General features: G+C 38.6%; 1 protein-coding gene across 1 annotated transcript in view; it reads right to left on the bottom strand.

Moving 5' to 3' along the window:
• pcca (propionyl-CoA carboxylase subunit alpha) overlaps positions 1–23,670 on the bottom strand; it is a 191,045-nt gene that overhangs the window by 144,736 nt on the left and 22,639 nt on the right. Inside the window, exon 4 of the mRNA XM_048598411.1 lies at positions 22,226–22,294. Coding sequence (XP_048454368.1) covers positions 22,226–22,294 — 69 coding nt within the window. The remainder of the gene's footprint in view (positions 1–22,225; positions 22,295–23,670) is intronic.

The raw sequence follows: 23,670 nt of genomic DNA, 5'->3' as shown, positions 1-23,670 counted from the left end.
GGAAGCTCCTATGATGCTGCTTGGCCTGCTGTGTTCATCCAGCCCTGCACCTTGTTGTCTCGGATTCTCCAGCATCTGCAGTTCCTACTATCTCTACTAAATTATAATTTTGTTTAAGATCATGCTGTCTGCAATTAATCATGTCCCATCTTCAGAATAATGTTTAATTTAATATCTTTTCTATGATCACAACGTAACGTTTAAAAGTTATTTTAAATGATTTTAAAAAACTGAACATGAAATAACATATCACAGTTGGAAAAAACTAGCTCTGCAAACTCCCACAAGCCAGTAGAATAGACAATTTTACTTATTTGATTTTAACAAGTATTTATGACCTCTGCAAAATTGTATTATGCATGATTTATGGCGATTTTCTATGGGAAATCCCTCAGAAGATAACGTAAAACTACAATTACCGAAACTTCAAACACATTACTCTCAAGAAAAAAAAATGACTTTTCATGTCATGTCGTCCAAGTTTAAGCTTCTATCATGCCATGTTGACCAAACTTGAGCTTTCATTAAAAAGTAAATATTAGTAAGGTGAAGCCACTGATTTTAGTCCACTCCAAACTATGTTCTCCACTACCGACTTCATGCCTCTTCCTGACAACAGTTTGAGATTAAGCCAGTCTGTTCACAAACTTGATGTCAAATTTGATCCAGAAATGCCATCTCCAAGGATGTCTATTTACAATATCATCCAACCTCATTCGTGCCTTAGCTCATCCACAGCTGAGAATCTCATCCATGTCTTTGTCACCTCTAGATTTGAGATTTCAAATACAATCCTGGTTGGTTTTACAGATTATACTCACCATAAATTTGAGATAATCAAAAATGCCCTTAACTTGCAGGAAATCATATTCTCCTATTAGCCATTGCTTGATCACCTACATGAGACACCAGTCAAGAAAAGTCCTGATTTTAAAATTCTTATCTTCATTTCCAAAACCTTCCAAGTCCTTGCCTCTCCCCATCTCTGCAATGTCCTCCAACCCCATAACCCTCTTACAAATCTCTGCTGCTCCAATTGTATTCTCTTGTTCATCCCAGATCATAAATGTTCCAGTATTGGTGGCTGTGCCTTCAGTTGCCTGGTTCACATCTGGAAATGCCTTCCTACATCTCTGCACCTCTCTTAATCACATTCTTCCTTTAATACAGTCCTAAAAACATACCTCTTTCATCAAATTTTTGGTCATTTGACCTAATCTTTCTTTCGTGGCTTGGTGTCCTAGTTTGTTTAAAAAGCAACTTGAGATGTTTCATTAAGTTAAAGATGCTGTGTAAGTCATTGTGGCATTTCTGTTTTATTTCAAAAAAGGAACCATGAATTTAGAAAACCTAAATTCCAATGAATTCTGACATTAACTCCTTCAAGGATTGATACTGCTCAGAATTCAAATACTTTAATATTACACCAAAAACATCAATTTCTTCTCACCAAGGTGACAGTAATCGTAGGCCAAATACGCACCGGAGAAAGGGAGAGCTTTGTCACAGGAAGAGGCTCAAGCTAGCACTTTGGCCCATTTTAAAAGAAAAGTTATTTTTTAAAAAATATATGACAATGGGCAGTCTGAATTCTAATGACGATCAGTGACTTGATCCAATGGCTGAGGAGTCCAGAACCAGGGGTCACAAGTCGAAGGATTTGGGTAGGCCGTTTAGTACTGAGATAAGAGAAATGTTCACACCCAGAGGAGAGTGAGCCTGTGGAAATCTCTGCTACATTGGCAAACACATTCAATGTTTACAAGGAGATTGGTAAAGCTCTTAGAGCTAAAGGAATCAAATGGGTATGGGGTGAAAGTGGGATCAGGGTACTATGTTGAATGATTAGTCATGATCATATTGAATGGTGGAGCAGGCTTGAAGGGCTGAATGGCCTACTCCTGCTCCAATTTTCTATGTTTCAATAATTGATTTTGGATTTCTTTTGCAATTGTACCACAAACTTAGATCAGATGATCATAAACATTTACAATTCCCAAGCGGTATTGTTTCTTCAGTTAGTAGCCAACACTTTTTTGGAAATATCATTAGTGGTTTTGCTGGCTCGGTAAAGACATGGCATTAAGACCGCAATATCAGACAAAAATCTGGAGCACAGGGATGTTGAATGCTACATTAAGAGTGGGTGAATTTTGGACGGGATTATGTTGAGAAAGAGCTTGATAATCCCAAATGAACAGTATTCAAGAAGATCATTTGCTCCAAAAACAGTAAAATCAAAATAGCTTGGAAGGATTTTTTTTCGGAATATCAATAAATCTGCAGTGGACCCCTTGGGCTGTGTGCCTTACAAAGAATGTGCATTGTAAAACAAGAGCATTAAAATTTTTTTGAGGCACATCAGAGTGTAGCATGGTGTATAGGGAAAAATTTACATCTTTTGCACTTCCTTTATTTTCCAATTTGAATTGTTTTACCCTCAGGCTGTATACCTGACATGGAATGCATGCTGTAAATATTAAGTCTATTATAATCATATTGAGTGGAACATGTTGTACAGGAATAAATTGAATATTATTCCGTAGGATTTAACTTGACAGGTTTCTGTACATTTTGTTTTACAACAAATTACATAGATAAAGCATATTTTTGGAAAAATACAAATCTGCCATGGTCTTGCTCCTCAAGGTTTTGAATAGAACAAATAAGGAGAAACTGTTTCTACTGGCAACAGGATCAGTAAGCAGAGAACACAAATTTAAGGTCATCGAAAAAAGTACCAGAAGAAAAAATTACTGAAATATTTTTAAACACTGACATGTGATGTGGAATTCACTGCTTGACAGGCCTGTGGAAGAATATGAAACTGCAACAAAAAAATTTACAGGTCTATAGGGAACAAGAAAAGGATTGGGACTAATTTCAGAGCTTTTCTATAAGTGCCAGCTCAGGTACAATGGGCTAAATGGCCTCAAACTGTGTTGTATGATTGCATGCTTATTCAAGGGAAACAATGCATCTTTCAGCTGTGTCTGTTGTAATAAGTTGGGGAATTACCTGCTAATTGCAATGTGTTAGGGGATGTGACAGCAGTCCCACCTCAAGGAGTTTATATTGCTAGCAGCTCTCCCATGATATTGCTCAGGATAAGTGAAAGGTTTATTAATAATGGGGATATGCCACTAAAAGTTTCAGCAGAAACCACAACTTAACACAAGGATGTCTGCATTGTGGTCACAGGTTCTAAATGCATTGGGCTGAGAAGGTGGGGTCGAATGGATCTGACTACACCGGAGGCTATATGGTCTATTGGCCTGTTGGCCTATTTCAAATATAGACAGTTGTACCCATTCTGCTCTGAGCCTTTGGAGACCATCCAACCGTAACCTCGCAATATGCCCCACCGAGGACAAACCTCACCCAAACCATCATCTGCAACTTTAGGCATCTCATATGAACAAACATAAACCCTCTGCCATTTAGTAATCCATTCCTCTGTGCCAAATAAACTTTCACCTCCTTGCTTTCAAAGAATGTACCTATCTCTGCCTTAAAAAATATTCAAAGACTCTGTTTCCACTGCCTTTTCAAGAAGAGTGCGCCAAATATTCAGGGCACCTCCCCAATCCCAACCCCACCCAGAGAATGAAAAGTTGCCTCATTTCTGTTTAAATGGTCAAGGCCTTATTTTTAAATAGTGATCCCTAGTTTCAGTAACAGAAGATGGTCTTTGCACATATAACCTGTTAAAAGTGTTCCGGATCCTAAAGCTCAACACCTTACCTTATCTCTAGCCCTATTTATCTGTCATCAGTCAGTTCCAGTTTTATATTCCAATTTTAATGCTTTTAAATTTTCTTCCTTAAAATTGACATAAGCAAGGGGTGCAACACAAGCAAAGAGTTAGGAAATTTGATGGACTATTAATGATGTTAATTCTTAAAAACTAAAATGCCCATGAACATAAAAGTTACCTCATTTAATGTTCAATTGTACATTTATACAGTTTGAGTTATACACATCAAAAAAATGAAGACTCAAAAAGGTTTAGGAATTATGTTATAAGTGAATTTTCCACAGCTATAATCACTCAAGTGATAAATAGTTTCCAGTTGCGATTTAAGATCCATTGGCCAGAAGGAGCTGAATCCCTCACTGTTAGTTAAATGCTAACAAATTTTCTAATTTGTTCATGGACTATGGTGTTGCTGGCTAGACCAGCTTTGCCCACCCCCCAATTCAACTTGAAAAGGTGGTGGTGAGCTGTCTTCTTGAAATGCTGCCAGTCTCAGGAAGCAGGCCCACCTACAGAGATAAATAGTGCAGATTCCAAGATTTTAACGCCGTGACAGTGATAAAACTGCGATCTAGTTCCAAGTCAGAAATGTGTGGGCTTAAACAGGAACCTGCAGGTCATAGTCTTCCCGTACATATGCTGTCCTTGTCCTTCTAGATGGTAGAAGTCACTAGCTTGGAAGGCACCATGGTGAGTTGCTGCAACGCATCTTGTAGATGCTACAAGCTGCTGCAACTATGTGGTGGGAGAGGAAGTGACTGTTGAAGGTGATGCTTTGCCCTTGATGGTGTCAAACTTCCTGTGTGTTGATACAGCTGCACCCATTCAGGCATCATAGTCCTGACTTATATCTCGTAAGATTATGAAATAATGATGGCATAAAATAAAGGCAGGACATTAATCAGGTTGACTCTAATCTTCACGTAGATTCGCTTAATGTAGTTTTGAGGAGAAACTTATAAGGTCTATTCGGGACAGTTTCCTGGAAAATGTAGATCCAACCAGGGATCAGCCTATTTTGAAACTGGTGATGTGTAATGAGGCAGGTTTGATAAAAACATGTCAGAGTGAAAGATCCCCACCAAAACAGTGACAAAACATGATAGAATTTAGCATTTGATTTTAAAAGGAGGAACTTTAGGAACTAACTAATAGGTGACAGAGATTTGGCACAAGGGGTCATTTTCAAGGTGGGAAGCTGCAACTAGTGGAGTGCCCCAGGGATGAGTGCTGGGTCTAAAATTATTACAATGTATATTGATGATTTGGATGAGGAAAGTGAATGCATTATAGCCAAGTTTGCGGACAACATAAAAATAGGTAGAAAGGCAAGTGGCAATGATTCAGATTTCGCAACGGGATATAAACAGGTTAAGCAAGTAGGTAAAAATTTGACTGATGGAATATAATGTGCGGATTTGTGGGGTTGTGCCCTTTGGTAGGATGAATAGAGGAGCTGAAAGTTATTTAAATGGAGAAAGACTGCAGAAAACTACAGCACAAAAGATTTGAGATTCTTCATTCATAAATCACAAAAAGCTAGCATACAAGTTCAGCAGGTACCAGAGAAGGCAAATGGAATTTTAGCATTTATTTCAACAGTCTGGAGTATAAAAATAGGGAGGTCTTGCTAAAGTTATACAAGGCACTAGTATGACCACAACTAGAGTACTGTGAACTATTTTGGTCCTCTTATCTAAGGAAAGATGTCATGGCATTGGAGGCCGTCCAGTCACAGTTCATTAGGTTGAAGCTAGGTACAGAGGAACTGTCTATTGAGGTCAGGCCACAACTCAATGGATTTTTGAAAAGCACTTTTAGAATACTGCACACAATTCTGGTCATATTTCTATAGCGAGGACGTTGTTAAACTTGAGAGGGTGCAGAAAAGATTTACACGGATATTGCCAGGGTTGGAGGGTTTAGAGTTATAGGGAAAGGCTGAATAGGCTGGGGCTTTTTGTCTTGCAGTGTCAGAGGCTGACAGGTGACATTATAGAGGTTTATAAAATCATAAAGGCATGTATAGGGTAAATAACGAAGGTCTTTTTCCTAGGATGGGGTAGCCCAAACTAGAGGGAATAGATTTAAAGTGAGAGGGGAAAGATTTAAAAAGGAGTGAGGGCTAACTTTTTCATGTAGAGGGTGGTGCATGTATGGAATAATCTACCAGAGGAAGTGGTGGAGGCAGGTACAGTTATAATATTTAAAAGGCATCTGGATGGATATATGAATAGAAAGAGTTTAGAAGGATATGGGCCAATTGCTGACAAATGGGGCTATGTCAGATTGGGATGACTGGTCAGCGCAGACAAGTTGAACCAAAGGATCTGTTTCCATGCTGTATGACTCTACAATGAGAGAGAGAGACTTTTAACCAAACGCTTCTGGTCTGAACTTTAAAACTAAACTCCTTACACTGAGGTAATCTTCAAAGATGTTCTAGGCCCGAGATGATTGACCTCCAACGACCACAACCATTTTCCTTTGTGTTAGGCACAACCTCAATCAGTGGAGGGTTTTCCCACTGATTCCCACTGAATCCAGTTTTACAAGATCTCACCAGTGACAAGTTCAGTCACTCTCAACTCACCCCTCGAGATCACTCCTATTGTCCACGTTTAGACCAAGGCTGTAATGTAGTGAGGAGCTGAGTGGCCCCAGCAGAACGAAGCATCAGCAAAAAAGTTATTGCTAAGAAAGTGCCGTTTGAAACCACTGTCAACAATCCCTTCCAGCATTTTGCAGATGATTGAGAATAGACTGAAATGGCAGTAATTGATTAGATTGGATTTGTCTTGCTTTTTGCAGACAGGACATTTTTGGACAATTTTCCTCATTGCCAGGTATGTTCCTTAATATCATGTGGAGAGAACAGAACTGGCTGAAATCTGGTTTTTATTCTGCACTTCCTGGGATGTGGGCATCACTGATAAGGGCATCATTTGTTGCCTATCCCTATTTCCCATTCCTTGAACTGAGCGGCTTGCTAGGCCATCTCTGAAGGCAGTTTAGAGTCAACTGTATAGCTTTGGACCCAGAGTCACGCGTATCCCAGACCTGGTAAGGAAGGCAGATTTCCTTCACTTAAAGGACAATCAATGATAGTTTCATGGTCAACACTGATGAGACTAGCTTTTAATTCCAGGTTTATTCACTGAATTTCAACTGCATCATGGGATTTGAACCCATGTCCCATAATATTAGACTAGATCTCAGAGTTACTCACCAAGTGATATTACCGTGGTCCCACTATCTCCAACTGGTATGACGTGATGCAAAAGAGGAGGCCAAGATGGATCGTCCACTCAACATTTCTAGTTGACAATGGATACAAAAATCTCAGCGATATCTTTTGCATGGATATGCTACAGACCGCATCATTGAAATTGGGAATATTTGTGGAGTTGCTTTATCCTGTTAGCTGCTTCACTGTCTACCACCATTCATAACTGGATGTGACAAGACTCCAGAGCTTAGATGTGAACTGTTGGTTGGGGGGGAAATCGCTTACCTTGGCCTACTGCATTCTGCTTCCAGTGATGTGCATGAAAATAGTCCTGTGTTGTAGCTTCACCATTTCCATAAATGCCTAGATCAGCTACTGTCATGCCCTCCTTCATTCTCATTGAACCAGGGTTGATTCCCTGTCTTGATGGCAATGATAAAGTGGGGGATGTGTCAGCCATGAAGTTACAGATTATAAATCAAATACAATGCTACTTCTGCTGATGGCCCATAGGCCTGACAGGTGTTCAGTTGAGTTGTTTGATCTGCTCAATGTCTGTCCTATTTAGCACGATGGCAATTCCAACCAATAAAACGGAATGGACCCTCAATGCGAAGGCAGCACTTCATCTCCACATGGACAGTGCAGTGATCACTCCTACTAGTGCTGTCATGGATGGATGCATCTACTTGGCTCCCACACCAATGGCCACAGACCTAGTCTAGCAGCTAATTCCTTTAGGACAGCCGATTCAGTCAGCAACAGTAGTATCAAGTCACTCCTGGTAATGGACTTTGATGACCCCCAACCAAAAAGTACTGTGGCCTTGTCACCCCTTGTGCTTTCTCCAAGTGGTGTTCAACATAGAAGCGTACCGGTTCAACAGCTAAGATGGGTGGTGGATAGTAATCGGCAGGACATTTCCTTGGCAATGATTCACCTGATTTCACAAGACTTCATGGGCTCCAGAGACAATGTTAAAGTCTTCCAGAGCAACTTTTTCCCAGCTGTATACCACCAAACCACCACTTTTCTGGTGGGTTTGCCCAGCTGGTGAGAAAGGACTTACCCAGAGATGGTGATGGCAGTCTCTGAGATATTGTCTGTAAAGTATGATTTCTATGTAAGGCTGTTGTGTGACTAGTCTATGGGACAGTTCTCCCAATATTGAGAAACCTCAAAAGGTTACGATCAGCAGGGCTGGGTTTGGCATTATAATTTGCAATGCTTAGTTCGGAGCCAAGTGGTCCATATGGTTATAGATTCCACTGCTTGGACTTTGTAACAATTTGATACAACTGTTATTAATTGGATTTTGGAGATTTCTCTTTTTAAATTTTAAAAATTCTAACTGCGTAAAACTTGTGACTGTCTTGATATAGTGAAAAAGAGAAAAAAAACTTGCACAAATACACAGTCTTTCACAACTACCAGGAATCCCAACGTGCTTTGCAGTCAGTTTGAAATATTTTTGAAACATAGTCACTGTCATAATGTAAGAAATGTAGCAGCTAATTTGTGCAGGCCAAGCTCTCTCAAACAGTAACATGATAATGACCAGATAATCCTGTTCCTTGCTATTCTGATTAAAGGTTCAATATTAGCCAGTATGTTAGGGATAACTCTGTTGTTTTTGTTTAATTCATTCACGTGATGATAACATTGCTGGCTAAGCCACCATTTATTGCCCATCCCTAATTGCCAAGACGACATTAAAGGTCAACCACATTACTGTGCCACTGTACTAGAGTCACATGTAGGCCAGATCAGATAAGGATGGCCGTTTCCTTCTCCAAAGGACATTAGTGAACCAGATTGGTTTTCCTGACAATCAACATTGGATTCCTGGTCATCATAAGACTCCTAATTCCAGCTTTGTATTGAATACAAATTCCACTATCTGCTACGGTGGGGTTCGAACCAGGATCTCCAGAGCATTACCTGGGTCTCAGGATTAACAGTCCAGCAATAACATCTGTCCAGCAGTCCCCAAAATAGTTCTTCAAAATAGTGTCATGGGATCTTCCCATTCACCCGAGGGGGCAAACGGAGCTTTGGTTTAACATCTCAGTGGAAAGATAGTCCCTTTGACAGAACAACATTCACTCAGTACTGCTCTGAAACATCAACCCAGATTGTTGCACACAAGTCCTGAAGTGAGCCAGTTAGTCTACTTTTATTATTCACCAATTGGAAGGAACAAAATTAGGAGAAAAAACGGAAAAGGGAAGAAGATTGTGTGTTCCAATGCAAACAGAGCATAGAGTCAAAAAAAGTCAAGAAAGCCTATGATAAGGCAACTAAAGAGAAAGAAAAAATTGGTATGGGATTTGTTAAGTCTTCCATAATTTTATTTTGAGGTCTTGCGTTTTGATTGTGGAAGAATGGATTTTTTTCAAATTCTATGGATATTTGGATTCGTTTTATATGGTCACTGAAAGGTCACTTTGGGCATTTGAACATTTTCTTTTAAACATTCTTTTGGAAATCATGTGGTTTTATCCAATTGTTGGACTTGTTTGCCACCTAGGTGGTATGATTGTCAGACAGACAGCTTCTGTTTGAAGGGTTTTGGAGGCAGTTGGAATTCATGTCCAACTGGAAGGAAAGAAGCTCCCCAGCTCACCTGTTTCTGAATAAATGCCCGTGTTGTTCATTCCAGTGAGGTACCCTGAACGCTACTCCCAAAAGAAGTCTTTGATACAGTTTATTTTAATATTTCTTGAACAACTGCATCTACAAAGATCTCCGAGACAAATATACATGTCTAGCAACCTGTCCACAGATATCAAAGGGCAGACCAACAGCCTTTTAACCATTTCACTCCTGATCCTTTTTTGCCTTCAAGAACTATCTTATTAGCAAAAAGTATTTTTGCCCCAAAGTGAACCTCTGCAGAGAAATCAGTTTCCTTTATCTGGTGTCTGTGTTCATATGCATATTGGGCTATTTAGTAGGGTACATTTTCATACTGGCATATTTCTAACAATGTTAATCAGCCTTACATCATTGCTAAGTAGTTTTCACAATAAATTAATAACCTTGTTTATTAAATAAATCTAGTAATGGATTTTTCTACTGTAATCCTATGAATAAACTATAAAATTGGCCATATCAGTAACTGGCCGAAACATTTAATTTTACTTTGTGACCCTTGGAGTACTGGGCCTAGAGAGAGAGAATTCACTCCTCCTGTCCTGGATGTAACAGAGTCGCAAGTAAAGGAGCAATACCTTAAACTGAAAGAATTGTTCGGACACACTGTTTCAAACACAGGGTAGCAGAAAGGTAGGAAACTCTCCTCCACTTGCCACCCCTCCAAAAATGTTGCTGAAGACAGGGGGTAATTGAAAATTTCAAAACTCAGATTGGGACATTTTTGTTGGAAAGAATAATAAAGGAAATGAAGTCACGGCAGGTGTATGGAGTTAAAATACAGATCAACCATAAAAACTTATTAAATGGTGGAAAAGGCTCAAGGGACTGTTTCTTTGTTCATGCAATATTAGGTCATACATCACAACTTGTGGGATGACAAAGTAATCAAAGTAGAACCCAAAGTTTTGCTGATAGTCCATACAAACCACATTTTCTGAACTCAGGTTGTACAATATACCACATGTTTGAAAATTTTCCATTGGTTCCAAGCAAAATCACATTCAGTCATGTACTGCAGACAGCATTCTCTTACTCGAGCGCCAGAGATAAATTATACATGCATTTGAAAATTTGGGATCCTAAAGCAGTTCATGTATGTTAAACATCTTTTCAAATTCACAGTCAACATTCAAAATTGTTCTCATTTCACAATCCTTTTCACTGAAATTGGAAACTAAATCAATATGAACCATTTAGGACTGTTTGAACAGTGAAGCGTTCTTTTTGAAACTGATGAGCTTTTTCTAGTTCTGCATGGGGGCAAGCACGTGAGCTTTTTAGTGTTTGGGAAAGGACCATATGGACCTTGGATCTGTGCTGAGGGCTCCCTTTTATGGGTCACTGGAAGCAAAGGGCAAAACCTCATGCTCTGTTGTGAAAGAAAAACTAAATATCGTTGAAGATGAGGCACAGAGTAGGTCAGAGCTAGGACGCTGTAATTTAAGTGCCCATAACTGAAGCAATTTTTGAGCTTTGTTATTACTTTACTAAAACTCACCAGGGTGCTTTGATGTCTTCAAAAAGTTTTCTCCTCCCAAAAACAGTAGTTCCTGAAGCTTAATTTGGAGACAAACTGGGGGCCCTGAAATCCAAGTCTATACATCAAAATGCAATGGATGCTGTACTTAGCCCTTTATCTATATGAACTGCTGAAATAATATGGCTATTCAGGTAATGGGAGTTAACATGGGCATTCTCACAAAATTGTTGGAAGTGCCATGTGTTGCTGTTGTTCCACTTTGCTTTTGTACCTTTATAGCATAAACAGGTTCGAAGAGACCAGCCTGCAATTTGGATCAGAGACATGCAAACAAAGAGGATTTATTGAAGTTTTAAACCACAAAAGCTGCCATCACACATTTTAAAAAATGCAAACTCTTCGAAATCTAATGATAAATTAAATTCACTCATGAATGGGGAGCAGATAGTTCAGGCAACAATAACAGGTATTTTAATTTTGCAGTTTCCTTTACATTTTTCTGACTGATAGGCATGCCTGATTGCTTTTTCTTTCAGTGGTAGAAATTCAATTCTTTCTCCCAATTTCAGAAGATTCTGCATATTCCATGTCTGCAACAGAGCATTATTTTTGATAATGCTTGAAATCATCTTGATGTTCCTGAATTATAAATCATTCACCATTACAGATCCATGCAATCATAAAAGAAGTTTCTGATGTAATTTTATTCATTGGGATTTTGAACAGAATTACACTGCTTTAAAGTCCAGTAAGTGCCAAACCTCAAGAATTATTTTTATTTTCCTCCATACATCCTCTATAACAAAATCATTTCTCATGCACATTTCCCAGCCAAGAAAACACTGTTAGTGCACAAAGACTCCTCCGTGAGAAACTATGAGAAGGGGGTTGATGCGGGGGGAAGTGGGTGTGGGAAGAAAATCTCTCTATAAGAGCAGGGGGCAGAAGACCTGCAAGAGTGAGAGGGAGATGGATTAAAGCTACATGACAGCCACTGTTGCTTCTAAGCTTTCAAATCCAAAATTTCCACTTACAATCCCACTTGGGGCCCTGGCCACATTTATGGAAGTCCTGCACTAAGGATTAATTTGATTCTACTATTAAGCCCAATTAGTGTTTCGAGGTAATGATTTCATCAGGAAAGCAGTGTTAAACAATGCAGAATTATACAGTGCACATTTACATGCACATTAATTGAATACTGTCACACCATCATACTGGATTTTGAAACAAGTGTCAAAATGGAAATATATTCATGGTCGCAGTTGCAAGATTTCTTAGATAATGATATTTGAGGTTGCATCTTTAAATTTAGCATTAATGAAGGCAATATGTGATCTGTTCTGAAATCTGGAAGCTTAGATAATTTGATCATTAGTTCACTTCAAAGATGAAAGATAGTTGGAATCAAGGGTAGCTAATTAGTATTTCTATCTAGAATACAAGTTAATATGTTTCATGTTGCCAAGGGGAAGGGGAAGGGGAAAACATTTTTGAGATCAGGTTACAGGCTTCCCCACAAACCAATGAATATCACCGACAGACAACAGGTTTATGTAGTCAGCAGATAAAAATGATTATTCTAACTTTGTGAGCTGCCACAGCTGGATATGATTGGTCTCTAATTGAAGAGTTGCATCCTGTAGGTTTGCGATGATTTTCCCTGGAATAGCCAAGGAATAAGTATAATCAGAATAGGCTTTAGAGCTATTGATGGATTTAAGATATTCTCTGAATCCTAAAGAAAACATCTGGAGATGGTCAAAGTCACCACTAGGAAAAATTGAAATATGGAAATCCATTGGAACTAGGGAACAATATGGAATGTTGCTAAAATGAGTATAATTCCATGGATAGTGTGTTGGGAAAGTATAAGTGGACAATGTCAGCTTCTGCAGTTTAAAGTAGTGCCGACAAAAGTATTTAGTCAATATTGCTTTTCTTAGTTATTTGTTTTGGTACAAGTTACAAAACATTAAATCTTGTTGTGTTAAATTTTTAGACTGGTAACCGAAAGGTTGAATTGCTTAAGTTATCAGTCTCTATGGAGATCATAGTATTATGCAAGAATTAAATGTTGAAAAGTTCGCTGCAATTAAGATACTGACATAACAACCTACATATTTCACACTGGTTCACTGTTATCTCTTTCTTCACAGCAGGTTTCAGATCAAATGAGTTTTCTTACAGTACTGACTTATTTAAATAGTTTAAATACTGATTACTTAAATAAACAGTAAAAGCTTTAATCAGAAATAGTATCTTTATTTTGTTGTGGCTCAATGGTAAATGCACGAGGCACTGTGCTAAGCCACCCAAACACATCAAGAAGGAACTATGGATTAATCCCTGGTCGGTATAGAGTTAGGTGCTTTCAGCACAGACAGCAATAAGAATTTTTATAAAGAGGAAACAGCAAAGTTCTCTCCAAATGGAACAGTTTTCAATGCAGAATCTTCGAACAGTTCCAGGTGTTGAAGCAGGTCTCTGACAATACAGTAAAGGTTGTGTGTTATGTGTTATACTGCTGGAAAGAGCAGATAATTGAAGAAAGGAAGGGCAACAAATTGTGGATTGAACAAGATCGATCGCTGCAGTTTCAGTGTTCAAACCCATCAGACCATTTAAAGAACTTACAGAAGTCCCTGGGAATTCCATGCCATCAAGACCACCATGACCTAAATGAGAGACAGTTCATAGATGGGCACCTCATAAACAGTAACCATATCAAGAACGCTGGATGGATTATTGCTGCTGGTTAAATGAAACCCAATGGCCTAAACGGTTGGATGAGAAGACAGAGATCCCACATAGTGGGCAGCGAGTTGGAAAAACAGCTTGCAAGTGATCCCACATTTTCACACAAAGTAATGAGAGTTCTTGTAGCTATTGTATTGACTATTTAAAGAGAAATGTACCCTTTTATTTCAAATATCTTTCACCTGTTAATTTTTTAAAATTGTGTTGATTTTAATTGCTTGTTACAGTAAAAACTTTAAAACTTGCAATCTTGCCCAGTAGTACTCCGTCCGTTGAGGTCAGACATTCCCTTCCTTTTGAACGGTTCTTGGCTTCCATGATGAGAAAAAAATATACACAGTTTAATGATCTCCACTATTATAAAGCACAAATGTTATCATGTAGTATGCAAATATTTAGGTGTCAGTTAGGCACAGGATTGGATCTAGATATGAAACCTCGTTAAACAGCCTGGTTGACAATCTTTGAACAGCTTCACATGTTAAGAATAAATGAGGCACTGCTGTTACTTGGTCAGAATCTTTGCAGTGGTAAACAGTTAGAACCAGGTGAGATTGGGTAAGGCAGTGAAAGCAGGTGTGGTGGTGGCCGTGACGACACACACTCGTTTATGCATAGTATCACTGTTTGTCGGTCACTGTTCCTCCACCCACATCCTTCCAGGCCAGAAACTCTCTCTTTAACTTGTAACAGAGAGAGGTAAGGGCCCACATTTAAGGCACAAGAAATATAACAGGGGACATGTGAGACCAGGGCAAGCAAATGTGTATCTGCTTAAACTGACTGAAGAATTATTAATGAGCAAATTCTAAACCAGGAAATAATTAAATGTCATATCAACACAAAGTGGGAACAAAGATGAGAATAACAGCGAATGATAAAAAAGATAGAAACAAAAATACTCATTTAAATAAAAACCTAAATGAATTTACAGATAAAAATATTAATTCATTGTGGTATTTTTGTTTATTTAAATCAAAACATTTTTGAAATCATAACTCTTTAAACTCAAATGTCACTATTAAAAACTTTCAACCTGTTAATTGAAGCTTTTCTTAAAATGCACTTTTTAAACTTAATTAGATGTTCTTTCCTTGTTAAAACTCCCAACAACATGCAAAATCCGAATGAGTGACGCTCCACATTTTGTTGAGGTTACTCTTCTATGCCAGATGGGTAGTTGGGACAGTAATGAAGACTAACTTACACCATTATAAGAGTACTTACACTGGAATGGCTGACTTTCTTTGGTAAGATGTGTTTGTTTAAATGAAGAAGGTACAGCAATTAATGTCGTCCTATTGGTTTCAATGCATCGTCTCTCAGTGAAATATCAATGCTGCACAGCTTCTGGCAAAACAGCTTCCAGATTTCTGCACTGTAACTGCATTTGCGTGATGAAAGGAAGTTGCCATCCAATTTACACTTTAATAACAGCAAGTGCCAATAGCCTCACTTTTGTTTTTACCATAAAATCCAGCCATTGTGTTCTGTTCAGAGGATCAAACAACTTGTTACAAAAAACAATAATGGTACTGCCTTAAATGTCTAACAGCTACAACACAGAGACAGTAAGAAAAGAAAGGTTTAACCTCCAGTCAAGTGAAAGTCAAAACCCATAACCAGAAATAGTTCAAATGATTGCATTACAAATTCAGCGCTTACAATGCCTCATACCCACTGATAACATTGTAAGTCACAGGTTTGAGCTTGCTAAAGTTAAAAACCTCAAAGCCAGAAGCAGACTCCCAAACCCATAAAATATATGCTAATTTAAAAGGTAATTTATATTTCATTAAAATAAAAGATGGACATTTACACAGCACCTTTTACAATCTCAGGTTGCAACAAAAACTACATTGCAAACTGTGTAATGTTGAAGACAAGGCAGAACTAATTTGTGCGTGACTAGATTGCACAAACAGCAACATGATAATGGCCAGGTAATCAGTAAAGGATATTGGTTTAGGGAAAAATATCAGCAAGGGTATTGGGAAGAACCCCTGCTCACCTTCAAAATAGTACCATGAGATCTTATAACTAGAAAGGCAGATGGAGCCTCAGCATTTAATATCTAAACTCTTAACAGTGCAACATTCCCCAATCTCCCTCCTCTCCCCTAACAAGCACTGCACCAAGAATATTAGTGTCGAGATTTTTCTGCTCCAGTCACTGGAGTGGGTCTTGAGCCCAACCTTCTGACTCAGAGGTGAGTATGCAACCCACTTAGGCCTGGTTGACACTTGTATATGCATCTGATCTATCAAGTAATCCTCTCAGTAGATTGGAAATAAACATTGGAAAAATAATCTTGAAGGCATGACTATAACTGTTACTGCCACAACTTTTACCTCTTTAATTCTTTCTGTCCTATACTTTATTCAGGTTCCTTGCTGAATTTGTTACCTTTAAGAATTGAACAACACTCTAATATTCAAGAAGATCAGGCATGATCTTCGATCTGAGTTCCACTAGTGTGCTGTATTTTACCGTGCAGAAGATCACTGACTCCAGTCTTCAATATGCTCAATGACTGACCAAGCATGATCTTTGGAGTAGAGAAGTCACTCCCAAACCATTAAGGGAAGAAATGAATGCATGTTTAATCGCCAGGGCTCTTCTGTCATGGAGACAAGCTGTTGAATGCTATTGATGATCAGTTGTTAAAAAGATTCTTTTATCAGTTATAAAGATATTGGAAATAGCAGGTTTTTTTTGACTGGCATACAATTGTTTTCCAACTGGATTATAAGGAGTTTGTTTGCTTTCCAATTGGCTTGGGAAGGTTGTGCATTACAAGGATGGATGTGCTGGGCAATCACTGGCAAGCACAATGCTGTTGTTCTCTTAGATATGAGCACAAAGAACAAATTTGAGCCATTCAATGCAGTACTGAGGGATTGCTGGAATACACTCCACTTTCCTGGATGAGTGCAATTCCAACAATATTCAAGAAGCTTGGCACTAATCTGGATAAAGAAGACCACTTGATTGGTACTGTATCCACCATAATCAACATTCATTCTCTCCACCACAAAAGTGGAGCAGCAGCAGTTTGTACCATCTACAAGATGCACTGTAGCAAATCACCAAGGCTACTTTTGACAGTATCTTACAAATCCATGATCACCTAGAAGGACAAGGGCAGCAGATACATGGGAACACCACGACCTGCAAGCTCCCTCCAAGCAACTCACCGTTCTCGTTTTGAATGGTATTGCCGTCCCTTCACTTTTGCTGGGTCAAATCTTGGAGCTCCCTCCCTAACAACATTGAGAGAGTGCCTACACCCCAAAGGGTGCAGCAGTTCAAGAACATAGCTCAAATTAAGGATATTTAGGGGTGGGAAATAAACGCTGGCCATAAAAATAAACCTTTTCTTTAAATAAAACTGAGGGCATCTGCCCTCAGAGGTCAACAAAAAATGTCCAATGGCACCATTTCAAAAAAAAAGACACAGAGCTCTCCGCAAAGACTTGGCCAATATTTAATCCCTTGGCAATCACCCCTAAAACAGTTATCTGATCATTATTGGAACATGCAGTGAATGAATTTGACTGAGACATTTCCTACAATACAACAATGACTGCACTTCAAAAAGGTGCTTAACTATACCTTTAGGTTGCCTGAGCAAATAAGACACTGTATGTGGGCAAGTATTTCATTTTTATCACTAATATTGTGAATTCAGTGCAAAGAACATAACTAGTTCAACAAAACCTTGCAAACTGCCAATATGGAGCACAACAAAGGACAAGACAGCAGACTCAAGGGATCACCTTCACCTCTAAGTTCCACTTCAAACTTAGAACGAGATCAACACCCCTTCATTGGCAGTGGGTCAAAATCCTGAAACTCCCTTCTGAATAGCATTGTCGATAAACTTAACATTACACAGACTGCAGTGTTTAAGGAGTCAGGTCACCACCACTTTCTCAAGGGCAGTAAGGGATGGGCAATAAATGCTTGCCTTACCAGGGACGCTCATATTCCAAGAACAAATAAAAATAATGTCACAGTCAGATTATGCTGGCACAATTTCCACAGTCCAGTTGATTTACAAATTAAGTGTGAGGGAGCTGTCTCATTCTGCCAAACTTTGCACTGTAAGACAAAAGCCATTTCCTGAAAGGTTCAAGGCTAATCATTCATGAGTGGACATTGACACAAAAAAAAAATCCATTTATAGACTTAATTGCTGCACTTGTGAATGGATACTCAATGTTCTTCTTGTATGAGAAATGTCAGAGACCAGTTTATTTTAATGTTCAAGTCATTATTGAGATTTTTACTTAGATGTAAGCATATTAAGATGTTTATACATCTTAGTTTTAAGTAACTGGCCACAAATTGAATCTTAAAATTTAATTTTTACGGCTTGTTAAAGTTAGAACATGTTCCAACTGGATATCTCAACGGAAAATGAACAGACAAGCACAGTTTTACTTCATTAACACACAGGATACGTTGCCTTACTAACTTCAATTGTAGGAGTGGTTGAACTACTTGCAGGAAGGATATACTATCTGTAGGTTTCCTAATACTCCACAGTGCCTACAAAATTCAAGTGTACAGCTCTTTGTTGTGCTTAATTCTATTTTTACCTTTAAAAGGGGAAAATATAAATGTATACGTTTAGAATATGTTAGTATTTTTGGAAGAGTTTGAACTGAAGGAACAGGATAAAATGATATAATTTAGACCCCAAATATGGTTACAATGAATTGTACAAAACACACGCTTTCTCATTAAAAACATCTAAGAAAATATTTAAAAGTGCTCATGCTCAGGTTCCTGTAATGTTGGCTCCATTCAGTCCAGTGAAATATATCAAAATAGAGCAAAATGTGGAGCAACATCGCCATTCCTTGATTGTGGCTGGATCAAAAATTCTTAAACTCCCTCAACAGCACTGGGGTATACCTACACCTCATGAACTGCAGCATTTCAAGTAGCAGCTCCCTAAAACCTTTGCAAGGTAAATTAGAAACAAGCAAGAAATACTGACCTTCTCAGTGATACCCAGATCCCATGAATTAATCGAAGGTAAAGTCAGAGGTTGAAACATTGCTCTAATACCACTTCAAATTTTGTACAAGAAGTTACTAGCATCTTTGATTCCATGTCATTTAGCTCGAGACATAAACAATTCAAAGTCAGTTCGGAAAAGGTATTGGCCATTCTTTTCAAGCCTGCTCTGCCATTCAGTTAGACCATGGTTAATCTGTACCTCCAATCCAAAACCCTACAGTTATGGGATTTGTCTCCTTCCAGGGAAAGAAAGGAAGTCTTTTATTTCTATACAGCCTTCCAGACGTCCCAAAGCTTTTCACAGGCAATTAAGTGCTTTTGAAGTGCAGCCACTGCTGTAATGTAGGAATACAAGGCTTTTTCAATCGACATGTAAAATTTGGCTAATTTTCCACCTGAGTCACACAAAAATCTGGTTTCCAAAGAATGCATAGACGTTTCTGTATTTTAATTTTAATCCCTGGGGTTTGCTGATCTCAACTGTTGTGGAAATGACTTTGGTTGGAGGATCACTGGAACACAGAAGGAGAACGTAAAAATCTGTAAAAGTGAGAAAAAAAACAAGGATTCTCACTTCCTATCTTCATGTACATGTGCAGTCACTGGTTGAAGAATAAATCAGCTGTCAGCAACCCCAGCCACCCTCACCACAATGATGTGCTGAAAAGTTTTAATATCCTAGATCAACAGTGAAGATTGGCTATTCGGCGGCGAATTATCCAGACATCCTCTGTCACTCATGCAGAGTGGCATTCACTACTTAATCGTGGGAGAATAAATAGCATCAATCCAAAACATTTGAGAACAAGATTCAATTTACTTTCATCAATTCTCGGTCACCATTAATAAATGAATTGCAAGCAATGAAAATTATTAAAGAATTCCATAAATGCTTCAATGCAGGTAATTTTCAGTTTTTATATTGTTTCTGATAGTATAGCTTTGAGCTTTGCTGTGCAATCGGTGTCATATTTTTTCTCGTTGCAAAAGAGCAAAGTCTTGATTATATGATATGACGACTTAAAACTAGTAAGTGTGCACTGCTAACTTTTCTACAAGCCATTCCAAAATGTATAAAACTTCATTAGATCACCAAGAGGACCAACTTGCATGTCTGCTGTTCAGGACAAAAGCAATTCATACCAGATGTCATCAGTAACAGAAAAATAAATATTATGTAACACATTTTAACAGAGTCATAGAGATCTACAGCAAGGAAACGGACCTTTCGGTCCAACTCATCCATACCGACCAGATATCCTATTTAAATATAGTCCCATTTGCCAGCATTTGGCCCATATCCCTCTAAATCTTTCCTATTCATGTACCCATCCAGATGCCTTTTAAATGTTGTAATTGTACCAGCCTCCACCACCTCCTCTGGCAGTTCATTCCATACATGCACCACCCTCTGCATGAAAAAGTTGCTCCTTAGGTCCCTTTTAAATCTTTCCCCTCTCACCTTAAACCTATGTCCTCTAGTTTTGGACTCCCCCCTACCCTGGGAGAAAGACTTTGGCTATTCACCCTATCCATGCCCCTCATGATCTTATAAACCTCTATAAGGTCACTCCTCAGCCTCTGACACTCCAGAGAAAATAGCCCCAGCCTATTCAGCCTGTCCCTATAGCTCAAACCCTCCAAATGCAACAAGATCCTCATAAATTTTTTCTGAACCGTTTCAAGTTTTGCAACATCCTTTCTATAGCAGGGAGACCAGAATTATATGCAGTATTCCAATAGTGGCCTAACCAATGCCCTGTACAGCTGCAACATGACCTCCTAACTCCTATACTCAATGGACTGACCAATAAAGACAAGTGCACGAAACGCCTTCTTCATTACTGTCTACCTGCAACTATATTTTCAAAGACTATGAACCTGCATGACAAAAAAGGGAAAATAAAGGATTTCAAATCTGGTATTATGTGACATAAACTGTACCTATTCAAACATTGTAAATACACATGCGCATTCAAAATTGAGAGATAAAAAACAAATGTGAGACCTCTTGACTGGAAGGATAAAATCCTCTAGCACTATTTCAAAGAGCAGGGAGGAACCATCCCAGGTGCCCTGGGCAAAAGATATTCCTCTCCCACCACCGCTAAAAACAGATTACCTGCTCATTAACATACAGCTGTCCATGGGGGTCTTAGTGTACAAATATACACTGCTGTACTCCCTACATGACAGAATTGACTACACTTCAAAGATTACTTAATTGGCTCGAAAATGCATTGGTATGTCATGAAATTACAAATGGCACCATATAAATGTAAGCCAGTATTTCCTTCTCTCATTCCATTTCCATACTCAGTTCTCATCATTCATGCAGCAAAGCATTCTGACATCTTTCAGGTCAGAAAGTCAAAGAGATATATATCTTGGAAACAGACCCTTTGGTCCAACTCATCCTTGCCGACCAGATACCCTAAATAAATTTCGTCCCGTTTGCCAGCATTTGGCCAATATCCCTCTAAACCGTTCCCATTTATGTACCCATCCAGATGCCTTCAAACATTATAATTGTACCAGCCTGCACCACTTCCTCTGGCAGTTCATTCCATACACGCACCACCCTCTGCATGAAAAAGTTGCCCCTTAGGTCCCTTCTAAATATTTCCCCTCTCACCTTAAACCTATGCCCTCTAGTTTTGGACTCCCCCACCCCAGGGAAAAGACCTTGTCTATTTACACTATCCATGCCCCTCATGATTTTATAAATCTCTAAGGTCACCCCTCAGCCTCCGATGCTTCAGTGAAAATAGCCCCAGCCTATTCAGCATCTCCCCATAGCTCAAACCCTCCAACCCTGGCAACATCGTTGTAAGTCTTTTCTGAATCTTTTCAAGTCTCAAACATCCTCCCTATAGCAGGGAGACCAGAATTGCACACAGTATTCCAATAGTAGCCTAACCAATGTTGTGTACAGCCGCAATATGACCTCCCAACTCCTATATTCAATGTACTTGGCAATAAAGGCAAGCATACCAAATGCCTTCTTGACTATCCTTTATATCTGCCACAAAACACATGAGGGAAACATCAGAATTTATATTTTTTAAACTATACCGACTCTCATAAAAGGGCTTTCTGGTACGTAACTAAGTGACAAGTTACAGTTTCTAACTTTGCTAAGCAATTTTCCAACAAAATAGTACATTTTTTGGGATTGTTTCTTGAGCTTGAAAGTCAATTTCTGCAAAGTGATTGTACAGTCCATTCAAAAAAATCACAACCCAGTTATATCTTCAAAATGCAAAATAAAAGTAGGAGTTAAGTTACAGATTGATAACTCGTCACTTACAGCATTGGAGTCCACATCACTATGAATTGCAACTGTTTTTATGCCCATCTTCTTGCAAGTCTTAATGATCTACAAAAGAAAGACAAAAACTGTGAAGTCAATTATTTAATGTTTTTTTTAAATAATTAAATTCGCAAAACATTTTTCTGTTGAAAATTTCCTCCTTTCTTTCTAATTGATAGCACTCTCACCTCCAAAACAATTGGATGACAATATTCATTATTATGGTTAGCATTCCATAATCAGATAACAGAAACAATGTCACATTTTTGCATAGTGAACCAGGCCACTAATGCCAATTGTCACAGCAGCAAGGGGGCAGAATTAATCTTGACACCGATTGCTCCTAATTTCTACAGTCTTTATGTCGACATGAATCAATTATTTTGGAGCGGGGGGAAAAGAAAGCATTTAAAAGACAAAATCTCATTTAAATTTTCTAAAGAACCATCACATAGCATAGAGGGAAGCCATCCAACCCATGGTGGCTGTGCTAGCTCTTAGACTTATCCAGTGGGTCCGACTACCCATGACAGTTCTCCGTAGCCCTGCAAATTTGTAAATTTCTTTTTAAGTACTTATCAAGTTCCCTTTTGAAGGATACTAGTGAATCTTCCTTTCAGCCACTATATTACGGACTGCAACAACTCAGTGAAAAAGAACTTAACAATGAATGGAAAGGAAATTCCTTCATATTGGTATTGCATTTTGGTAAAACAAAGACAAGACTTATACAATTAAAAGTAGGATCTCAGGCAGTGTTATAGAACAGAGAGACCCAGGAGTTCAGGCACATAATGTTATGAAGCAGAGGTCACCCGCCATCTCCCCCCCGCCCCCCCCACCTCTGATAATTAAAACCAAAACACCCAGAGAAACTCGCCTCGCCTCACCTCAATCTGTTAAAAGAAGTGTGAAAAGTAGTATAAACTGCCTCTCACCTCCCAATCTGTTATAAAGGAGTGGTTAACTGAAATGAAATCCTTTCACTCACTGCATAATCAACAAGTAACAATTTATTTATTTAACTCTAACAGTAAACAAATTAACAGAGCTACTAACAAAGCGAACAATTCCCCCTTAACTACTAATTATTCCAGAATAAAAAAAATTCTAATGTATGCTGTTCCAGTTGATATGACTCCCACTTATATAAACCAAACTAATAAAAAAAATTAAAACTTAATCTCGCAAAATTACAGCCAGGATAAGTCTTCTGGAATGTTCTTTGCCTTCTTCACTGTCCTCCAGTCAGGAACGCCTTCCTCTGTCAAATTCTTGAGTCAGGAATATTAGCAAAGAGTGCCATAGTACCTTTATTTAGATGGTGCTTACTCTGGGAGCTTAGAGATTTCTGTGGGAGCCAGTGAGTTTCTCTCCAGATGGCAGATCGCTCTAACTGATTTTCAAATGCCCTCTTCATTTATACCTTTGATGACCTATTA

The sequence above is a fragment of the Rhincodon typus genome, chromosome 6 (genome assembly GCF_021869965.1).
Source record: "Rhincodon typus isolate 14 chromosome 6, sRhiTyp1.1, whole genome shotgun sequence".
Taxonomy (NCBI): domain Eukaryota; kingdom Metazoa; phylum Chordata; class Chondrichthyes; order Orectolobiformes; family Rhincodontidae; genus Rhincodon; species Rhincodon typus.
Note: the sequence above shows the minus strand (reverse complement) of the source record. Positions and strands in the feature narration are given on the sequence as shown.